The sequence below is a fragment of the Sus scrofa genome, chromosome 5 (genome assembly GCF_054392235.1).
Source record: "Sus scrofa isolate SSC_HxYL_T2T_F1_AM1 chromosome 5, Sscrofa_HxYL_maternal_Yorkshire_Landrace_v2.0, whole genome shotgun sequence".
Taxonomy (NCBI): Eukaryota; Metazoa; Chordata; class Mammalia; order Artiodactyla; family Suidae; genus Sus; species Sus scrofa.
In genome coordinates, this window is record NC_139387.1 from 68,806,099 (window position 1) to 68,817,440 (window position 11,342).

At 34.9% G+C, this 11,342-nt stretch overlaps 1 protein-coding gene across 3 annotated transcripts in view; it reads left to right on the plus strand.

The window, feature by feature from the left end:
• The window catches only part of CLEC2B (C-type lectin domain family 2 member B), a 28,728-nt gene extending 18,954 nt beyond the window's left edge, over positions 1 to 9,774 (plus strand). The window contains 3 exon segments of one of the 3 annotated variants that reach the window (NM_001256364.1): positions 1,883 to 1,977; positions 3,257 to 3,365; positions 9,062 to 9,774. In NM_001256364.1, the coding sequence (NP_001243293.1) occupies positions 1,883 to 1,977; positions 3,257 to 3,365 (204 nt within the window). In that variant the 3' untranslated portion in view covers positions 9,062 to 9,774. 3 annotated transcript variants of the gene reach the window in all.
• The last annotated feature ends 1,568 nt before the right edge of the window (positions 9,775 to 11,342 follow it).

Below are 11,342 nucleotides of genomic sequence, written 5' to 3' on the forward strand. Positions count from 1 at the left end.
TTCATACCTGTGTAGACTTATGTTGCCCTTTTAACAGGGGCTATCCTTTACTAAGCAAAGAATAATCAACATTTTTCATAGAACAGGCTCTAGGAAACACACTTCCAGTTCCCCGTTACCAAGACCACAATTACTGAACGTCTTCCAAATTTTCCCAGTTCTCCAGTAATATACGCCCTGTTGGTTTCCAACATTTATCTCTTCTTACATTTTTTTTTTCTGTTAAAAACAAACCCTTTCCTAAGCCTACAATATGGATTGTCCTTTTCTCCCTGGATTTCTGCGTTTATCATGGAATCTTCTACTCATCCCCTCTGGTTTCATCTCTTACAGCACATCTTCTACAAAAGTCTCCGGTATAGACTCAGAGGTTCTTTCCTGTAAACTGAAATTTACTTTGCATTGACTCTACTCATAGACTTCTCATCTACTAGAATGTTTTCTAACAAGTTTACATAAACTTCCTTACTATAAATTAAACTTTGTGGGAGTTCCTGTCATGGCTCAGTGATTAACAAATCTGACTAGGAACCATGAGGTTGCGGGTTCAATCCCTGGCCTCGCTCAATGGGTTAAGGATCCGGCATTGCCATGAGCTGTGGTGTAGGTTGAAGATGCAGCTCAGATCCCGCATTGCCATGGCTGTGGCAGAGGCCGGTGACTACAGGTCTGATTAGACCCCTAGCCTGGGAACTTCCATATGCCACGGGTGCAGCCCTAGAAAAGACAAAAAGACAAGATAGATAGATAGATAAATAAATAAATAAATAAATTAGACTGTGAATCCAGGGACACTGCTCTCCTAACCTACTCCTTTGTAAATCAGCAGCTTAACCCAGTGAATTGATTTTTTATCCTTTTTTTTAATGATTTTTGTTTTTTCCATTATAGTTGGTTTACAGTGTTGCTGTACACTTTTGTACAGCAAAGTGACCCAGTCACCCATACATGTATACATTATTTTTCTCACATTATCTTCCATCATGCTCCATCATAAGTGACTAGATATTTTTTCAAGTAAATTTATAAAATGCTACAGATGTTGGTATATTAAAATGCCAAAGGTTATCAATGTCACTACTATCAAATAGGAATGTAGTGTTGTGATCTTTCATAATGCCCTTATATTTATCATAAAATTGAAACTAGAGTGATAAAAGTGTCAAGCTTATGGCTTCCTAGCTATTCAACTGCAGAATCGACTCAATAACTTTCTGTGTATAATATAATTCTGTGGTTAGAGAAAAAGGCTCTAAGGCAGGAAAAAATTTTCAACATTGAATGAATGAGAAGAGGAGAAATATCGGCAAAAAATATTTCCCCAGAATGATAGCTTTAGAAATGTAAATATTGGGCAAAAAATGCAATTTAAGAATTAGATTATAAAGGAACTGGATGCATGAGGGTGTGTGTGTGTGTGTGTGTGTGTGTATGTACGCATGCATGTGCATGTAATACTCTGCGAGAAAAGTTGAGGTAAAATATTACATTAAACTCTATGTAATAATATTTCTACGAAGTGGAAAAACATTACAATAAATATCTGATGATTAGGGAGACTATACAAGTGTTCAAATGAAAAGTCTAACTTTCCAGGAATTTACAGTTTTAAAATTCTGGATGAATAGATTTTCATATTGAATATTTATCAATTTGGAATCAAAAGGACCTTAAAGAAAATGTATCTCACCTCTTTGCTTCACATATGAAAAAACTGAGGGTCAGAGGATAAAATACTCAAAATTGCATGGCTATGTTCTGGTGAAACCAGGGGTTGAAATTTTGGCATCTTACTCCTTACAACCTGCAAAACAAGAGGGACAGAAGAGGTTGTAGTTATCAACTGACGAGTAAAGTGATGAATTTTATTTTGTCTCTAAAGCAATTTCTTAAGCGATATAAGTGTACTTCTGATCACTGGATTCATCCAGGAAGTCAAACAAAACCATGGACAGAAAGAAGCACACTTAACCACTGGTGAGTTTCTTTTTTTCTGGGATTTTTTAAATTTAGGTAATACAACCTTCTCTAGAACCTGTACATGAGCTACATTTCTTTGGAGGCTACAATTTGTGCACATGTTGGAAAAATGGAATAGGATTGAGATTAGTTGCAAAAGTCAAACAGAGAGGCTGAAAATCAAGATAGTAGAGGGAAGATCTCTTAGTTGGCTATTTTAAAAATAAAGACCTGAGATTCATATACACAGTAGAAAATTAAAGTTTTGCTTGATTTTAACCTATTTTCTCCAATTTTGCATCTAGTCCACAAGTTTCATGCTACCTGTTTGCTGACATCGTTAACAGTTCAAGTTTAATTTTTAAATTTTAACCTGATTTTATTTGCACTGATCATGCAGTTTATCTTGGACTTTATACTTTCCATTTCACAATATGGAAAAATTGGATCTAAAGAATTGAGTTCACTACACACAGGACCCCAGTAGTACCACCCCAAATGGTGACTTCGAGCCACTTAGCCATTTTGCTCATGTTAGAATTTCTTTTTTAAAAAATTTATTTTTTATTTTTGCTTCTTTTTAGGGCTGCTCGTGTGGCATATGGAAGTTCCCAGGCTGGGGGTCGAATCAGAGCTACAGCTGCCAGGCTTATGCCACAGCCACAGCAACACTGGATCCGAGCCACCTCTGCAGTCTACACCACAGCTCATGCAATGCCAGATACTTAACACACTGAGTGAGGACAGGGATTGAATCTGCATCCTCCTGGTTACTAGTTGGGTTTGTTACTGCTGAGCCACAAAGGGAACTCCCCTGTTAGAATTTCTCAATAGCAACACAAGTAACATTTTGGACTGAATAATTGTTGTGTGGAGGAAGCACTTTTGTGTTTATCATAGGGTTCCAGTAGCACCTCTGACCTCTACCCACTAAACAGTAGCAATTCCCCCTGCCCCCTCCACTTGTGACAACCGACAATTTCTCCAGACACTTCCAAGTGTCCCTTGCAGGGGCGGGTGGAAGGCAAAAATCACCCTGGGTTTAAGAACCATTGGTTTATACAAACTGACGATTCTAGTCATTACATATAACTTAATGTCAGTTTAACAAATATAAATTCTTGTAAGGAAGACTCTTAGGGTCCAATTTGTGCAGATATCTTAACCCTTGTAAGAGATAACTATGTCACAGCACACTTTTTCAGAACTCCGAACAAATACTTTTTAAAAGGTGTCATTGGGCAAGGGAGAAATCATAGGAGTCCCTAGTACTTAGTGTTTAATTCCTTTATTGTAGGCTTACCACTAAAGAGAATGAAGTATGTCCTTACCTTAATGAAGATGGTATTGCAACAGCGAGATGCTATACAGAAAGAAAATGGATTTGCAAGAAAAAAATTCGCTGAGTAAGTATTTCTCAGAATGGACTTAACAACCATCGGTAAGACAGTTTTAATATTTGTAACATATTTTTTCTTTCCCTCTGTTGAAACTGTTCACATTTCACTATGATATTGTAGCCTGATAAAACATCTTGATAACTGTTAATTTCCTTATTTTTTTTTCTATTTTTCTAGTGGACTGGACCTTAGTTTTCTATATCAATTTTAGAAGAAACATAATTTCACAGAATCTATAGGTCAATTTGGGGAGTGTTGTTTTTACAATGCATAATTTTGTATTGATTTTTTTAAGTTTCATTATAGTTGATTTACAAGGTTGTGACAATTTCTGCTGTACAACAAAGTGATTCAGCTATACATATGAACATATCCATTCTCTTTCAGATTCTTTTCCTACATTGGTTATCACAGAATATTGAATAGAGTTCCCTGTGCTATACAGCAGTTCCCCATTGGCCGATAATTCCATATACCTCAGTGTGCATATGCCAATCCCAGAGCCCCATTCCATCCCTCCACTCCGATCCCTTTTGGTAACCATAAGTTTTCCAAACTCTGTGAATCTGTTCAGTTCTGCAAATAAGTTCATTTGTATCCTTTTTTTAGATTCTGTACATAAGTGATATCATATGATGTTTGCCTTTTACTAACTTCACTTAATATGATAATTTCTAGGTCCAATTGCAAATGGCATTATATTACTCTTTTTATGACTTAGTAATATTCCATTATATATATGATGTGCGCATATTATATATATACAATGTGTGTGTATATACATATATATGTAATACACAATCTCTAGGTCCATCTGCAAATGGCATTATTTTATTCTTTTTTATGGCTGAGTAATATTCCATTGTATATATGTGTGTGTTATATATATGATATATACATATATCACATCTTCTTCATCCATTCCCCTGTCGATGGACATTTAGGTTGCTTCCATGTCTTGGCCATTGTAAATAGTGTTGCAATGAATATTATGGTGCATGTATCTTTTCAAATATGGTCTTTTTTTTCCAGATAGATGTCCAGGAGTGGGTTTATTAGATCATATGGTAGTTCTATTTTCAGTTTTTTGAAGACCCTTTCTACTCTTTTCCATAATGCTTGCAACAATTTTCATTCCCACCAACAGTGTAAGAGGTTTCTTTTTCTCTGCACCCTCTCCAGCATTTAGTCTTTGTAGACATCTTGATGATGGCCATTCTGGCTGGTGTATGGTGGTACTTCACAGTATTTTTGATTTGCATTTCTCTAATAATTAGTTATGTTGAACAGCTTTTTGTGTGTCTTTTGGCCATCTGTATTTCTTCTTTGGAGAAATACCTGTTTATGTCTTCTGCCTATTATTTGATTGGGTTGTTTGGGCTTTTTTAACATTGAACTGGTGCAGGAGGTGTTTGTATATGTTGAAGATTAACCCTTGTCAGTTTGCTTCATTTACAAACATTTTCTCCCATTCTGTGGCTTGTCTTTTCTTTTTATTTATGGTTTTCTTTGCTATGCAAAAACTTTTAAGTTAATTAGGTCCCATTTGTTAATTTTTGTTTTTATTTTCATTATTGTGGGAAGTGGATCTGAGAAGATATTGCCACTATTTATGTCAGAGAGTGTTCTGCCTATCTTTTCCTCTAAGAGCTTTAGAGTATCTGGTCTTATGTTTAACTCTTTAACCAATTTTGAGTTCATTTTTGTGTATGATGTTAGATACTGTTCTAATTTCATTCCTTTAAAGGTAGCTGTCCAGTTTTCCCAGCATCACTTATTGAAGAGAATGTCTATTCTCCATTGTATATGCTTGCTTCCTTTGTCAGATTAGTTGACCATAGGTGCATGGGTTTAATTCTGGGCTTTCTATGCTGTTCCATTTTTCTATTTTTGTGCCAATACCATACTGTCTTTATGACTGTAGCTTTATAGTCTAGTCTTAATTCAGAGAGTCTGATTCCTCCAGCTCCATTTTTCTTTCTCAGATTTGCTTTGGATATTTGATGTCTTTTGTGTTTCAAAACAAATTTAAACAAATTTTGTCCTAGTTCTTTTCTATTCATCTGTTCTATTTCTTCCTAGTTTAGTCTTGGAAGAATGTACCATTCTGAAAATTTGTCCATTTTTTCTAGGTTGGCCATTTTAATGACATATAGATGCTTATAGTAATCTCATGTGGTCCTTTGTATTTCTGTGATATCCATTATAACTTTTCCTTTTTCATTTCTAATTTTATTGATTTGAGTCTTCTCACTATTTTTCTTGATGAATCTGGCTAATGGTTTATCAATTTTGTTTATCTTTTCAAAGAACCACCTTTCATTAATCTCATATTGTTTTATTCATTTCTATTTCATTCACTTCTGCTATGGTCTATATGATTTCTTTCCTTCTACTAACTTTGGGATTCGTTTGTTCTTTTGTCTCTAGTTGCTGTAGGAATAAGGTAAGGTGGTTTTCTTTTTTTTTTTTTTTTTTTTTTTTTTTTTTGAGATTTTTCTTGTTTCCTGAAGTAGGCTAGTATTGCTATAAACTTTCCTCTTAGAACTGCTTTTGCTGCATCCCATAGCTTTTGGATTGTTGTGTCTTCATTGTCATTGGTCTCTAGTTATTTTTTAATTTCCTCTTTGATTTCTTCACTGATTCATTTTTTAGTAGCAAGTTGTTTAGTATCTATGTGTTTGTGTTTTTTGCAGTATTTTTTTCTTATTGATTTCTAGTTTTACAGCATAGTTGGAAAAGATGCTTGATATGATTTCAGTTTTCTTAAATTCACTGTATAGCCCAGAATGTGACCTATCCTAGAGAATGTTCTGTGTGCACTTGAGAAGTATGCATATTCTGATGCTTTTGGATAGAATATTCTATAAATATCTATTAAGTCCATTCTGCCTAGTGCAATATTTAAGGGCTGTGTTTTTTTGCTGATTTTATCTGGATGATCTGTCTATTGCTGTAAGTGGGGTGGTAAAGTCCCTCACTATTATTGTGTTATTGTTGATTTCTCCTTTTATGGCTGTTACCAGCTGCTTTATATATGTCGAATGTGTATATATTTACAATTGTTACATCTTCTTGGGTTGATCCTTTGATCATTATGTAATGTCCATCTCTGTCACTTGTAACATTCTTATTTTAAAGTACATTTTGTCTGATATGAGTATTGCTTTTCTAGCTTTCTTTTGATCTTGGGTCATCTTTACTATCATTACTCTAAAGTCTTTTATGGAGGTTGCTAATCTCCAGTTCACTTAGCTGTTTTTCTGGGGTTTTGTCTTGTTCCTTCATATAGCTCATATTTCTTTGCCTTTTCATTTTGCATAGCTTTCTGTGTGATGGTCTCCTTTTTTGCAGACTATAGGGTTGTAGCCTCTTTTGCTTTTGGTGTCTTCCCCCTTGTGAGTGAAGTTGATACAGGGGCTTGTGGTGGGCTTCCTGATTGAAGGGACTGGTAGGTGGAGCTGAGTCTTGTCCCTCTGGTGGGTGAGGCTTTGTCTCTGAATGTGATTAGTGGCAGCTGTGTGCCTAGGAGGACTTTAGGCAGCCTGTTTGTTGATGGAGTTGTCTTCCCACCCTGTTTGTTGTTTGGCCTGGTGCTTCTCATACCTGATGAGTGGGCCATATTTTTCCAAAATGGCAGCCTTCGTGGGAGCTCATGCCAATGAATATTCCTAGGAACTCCATCTTCAATATCCTGCTCCCATATTTATCCGCAGATGCCCCCTGCTTTCTCAGAAGACCCTTCCAATACCCACAGGTAGGTTCTGACCCAGATTCCTATGTTGTTCCTACTGCTTTGCCCTGGGACCCAGTGCATATGAAATCCTATGTGCACCCTCCAGTCCTGTGGCTGGCCTTCAATGTCAAATTCTCTGAGGGATCCTCCTCCCAATGCCTGACCCCCAGGCTGGGGAACCTGACATGGGGTTTGGAACTCTCATTTCTTAGGAGAGTCTCTGCAATATAGTTATTTTCCAGTCTGTGGTTTGCCTACTCAGCAGGTATGAGATTGCTTAAATCATGAAAGTGCCCCTCCTACCGTTTTGATGTGGCTTCTTTGTCTTTGGGTGTAGAATATCTTTTTTGGTAGTTTCCAGTCTATTTTGTTGATGGTTTTTCAGCAGTTAGTTGTAATTTTGGTGTTTTCGTGAGAGAAGGTGAGCTTAAGACCTTCTACTCCACCATCTTCTCCCCTAATCAATTTTTATTGATTTTTCTCTTCCTGTATAACTTACAATTTTTCTGACCAGTTACTATATATTATATATTATACGTATATAATGTTTTTGTATTTTATAGTGTAATTTTGCAATTATAATTGCAATTATGTAATTTTATTTTCTTTTAAAATAGTTGTTTTTATATTGATATGTAACATTTTTGGATGTTCTTGCCCTTTTTAACAAGTTTAGTTCTGAAGACTCATAATTTCTAATAGTTTGTGGATTCGTTTAAATACTGTAAAACATAACATTTAGTAATAAGTTTTATTTTTTCCTGTATTTTAAAAATTACATATTTCCTATCTGATTAAAATGGGTAGGACTGCCAGGACAATATGTGTGTGTATATATATATATATATATATATATATATATATATATATTTTTTTTTTTTTTTTTTTTTTTTTTTTTTTTTTAATGGCCACTCTCATGGCACTTGGAAGTTCCCAGGCTAGGGGTCAAATTGGAGCTATAGCCACTGGCCTACATCACAGCCATAGCAACACAGGATCCAAGACACATCTGTGACCTACACAACAGCTCACAGCAATGCCAGATCCTTAACCCACTAAGTGAGGCCAGGGATCAAACCTGCGTCTTCATGGATGCTAGTCAGATTTGTTTCCACTGAGCCATGACAGGAACTCCCTGGTTTTTTTTTTCCTCTTTTTTTTTAATGGCTCCACCTGTGACACATGGAAGTTCCTGGGCTAGGAGGTGAATCAGATCTACAGCCAAGGACTATGCCACAGCCATGGGAGCACCAGATCTGAGCAGCATCTGCTTGTGGCAATGCCAAATCCTTAACCCACTGGTTGAGGCCTGGGATAGAACCCGCATCCTCATAAAGACAGCATCAGGATCATAGCCCTCTAAACCACAATGGGAACTCCAGCCAGGACAATATTAATGGTAAATGTTCTAGACTTGTTCCACGTTCTAAAGAAAATGCTTGTAACATTTTAACATTAGTTGTGTTGTGTCTAGTTTTCTTATGTCCTTTTTTTTTTTTTAAGTTAAGGCAGTTCTTTTCTACTTCCATTTGCTAAGAGATTTTTTTTTTGTAGAAAGAGATTTAAAATTTTCTTATGTACTTTTGTTTCCTGCATCTATTTTGATGTTCTCATAGTTTCTATTCCTTAATCTGTTAATGTAGTGAATGATATTTATAATTTTCTCATGTTAAAGAACTACTTTGCATTCCTAGGTAAAATTCAATTTGGTCATGATGTGACATCATATTTATTTATCTAGATTCATTCTGATATTTATTTTTTAATATTCTCACATCTAAATTCATTTGTATGGTTGCCTTATAATTTTTCCTAGGAAAGCAGGGATAATGTTTTAAATAACTCAATGAAGGTATGGTTGGAGGAGATATGCTGCTTTACTGTTATGCTATAAAATTGTAAATGCTAAATTTCATACATCTCAAAGATTAATTATTGTTCACATATTTTCTGCATATTTTATTAGGTTTGCACTTGAGATTTTCAGTGAAGAATAGCATCACCCTTCAAGAGAATTGTTAAAGAAGAGTTTCCATGGATATTGTGATGCACTGATATAATCAGCATTAAACCTTGCTGCTAGGGTGCTGCAAACTGAAGAATATTTATATTGTTTCAATAAAAATGCATTTCCAATTTTCTCATGATGTAAGAAATGAAATTGGGAAAAACACATTTGACAATACAGAAGGCAGATGTGGTCCCTAGCTCTGAACAAGAAGAAATGACATCTTGCCCCTATAAAGTTACTGGACAATAACGTAAAATATAGTTAATACCCTCTTTCCATTTTGTATTTATTGATAAATTGTGATACCCATAGGCTCACAAATTCTATAATGCACTTTAATCAAAGTGTTTGTTTAAACAGAGACCCTGCAAAAAAATGTTCGCTCTTAGACCTTTACAAGAGCAGATATCTAGCAATCAATAATTACACAGAATCTTTGCAAATGAGGGTAAATTATAATTGTGTTAAATTTATTTAATATTTAAAAGTATTTAATATGAAAAATAGTGCAATCTATCCCGTTATAGAATTTATTTTTGTAAATTTTAGTCATGTATAACCTTAATAAAATTATAATATACACACATGCACACACATTCTCTTTCTTGACTTCCATCATGGCCTATCCCAAGAGACTGTTTAAAGTTCCCTGTGCTATACAGTAGGAGCTCATCACTTATCCATTCTAAATGTAATAGATTGCATCTACTGGAGTTTGGGGTTAATAGATGCAAACATTTTTAAGTTTAATTAGAACCATTTATTTATTTTTGCTTTTATTTCCTTTGTCCTAGAGAACCAAATAAATATTGCTATGATTTATGGCAACTATGTTTCTTCTAGGAGTTTTATGGTTTCTGGTCTTTAGAGGCATGTCTTTGCATCCTTTGTTATATATATATTAATTGACCTTAAGTGAATGGGTTTATTTCTGGGATCTCTTTTTTGTTCCATTGATCTATATGGGTCTTTCTGTGTGTGCCAGTACCATACTGCTTTGATTATGCCAGCTTTGTGGTCTAGTCTAACATCAGGGAATGTGATAACTCCAGCTTTGTTCTTTTTTTACACAATTGCCTTGGCAATTCAGGATGTTTTGTGGTTCTATATAAATTTTATAATTATTTTTTCCTAGTTCTCTGAAAATTGTCATGGGTATTTTCATAGGGATTTCATTAAATCTGTCAATTTTTGAGCAGTTGGACATTTTAATAATGTTAGTTCTCCCAATTCAAGAACGTGGTATATCTTCCAATTTCTTTGTATCATTTCCAAATTCTTTCACCATTGTTTTATAGTTTTCAGAGTATAGGTTTTTCACCTCACTGGTTAAGTTTCTTCTGAGGTATTTTATTCTTTTTTGTGCAGTTGTAAATAGGATTTTTTTCTTTCTTTCTCTTTTTGATAGCTCATTATTAATTTATAGAAATGCAACTGATTTCTGAATATCAATCTTGTATCTTACAACTTTGTTGAATTCATTTATTAGTTCTAATTGGGCTTGTTTTTTGTTTGTTTGTTTTTTTTTCTTTGTTTTGACTCCACCCACAGCATATGGAAATTCCCTGGGCCAGGGATTGAATCCAAGCTGTAGCTGCAACCTATGCCACAGCTGTGGCAAAGCTAGATCCTTAACCCACTGTGCCACAGCAGGAACTCCTCTAATCCTTTTTTGATGGAGACGAGGGTTTTCTATATACAGTATCAAATCCTCTGCAAATAGTGACAGTTTTGCTTCTTCCCTTTCAGTTTGGTTGCCTTTTCTTTTTTTGTCTGGTTGTTGTGTCTAGGACTTCAAATACTATGTTAAATAGCAGTGGCAAAAATGGACATCCTTTTCTTGTTCCTGATTTTAGGAGAAAGGCTTTCAGCTTTTCACCATTGAGTATGATGTTAGTGGATTTGTCATAAGTGGATTTTTTATGTTGAGATTTGTTCTTTCTGTATCAAATTCGATGAAAGTTTTTTTCCTTTTTATCATGAATGGATATTGAATTATGTAAAATGCTTATTCTGCATCTATTGAGATGACCATATGATTTTTATCCTTCCTTTTTTTACTGTGGTGTATCACATTGATTGATTTGAAAATGCTTTTTTTTCTTTTTCTTTTTTGGCCATGCCTGTGCCAAATACTGTGATTTGCAAATGCTAAACCATCTTTGAATCCCTGGAATAAATCCCACTTGATCATGGTGTATGATCCTTTTTATATATGGTTGAATTTGGTTTGATA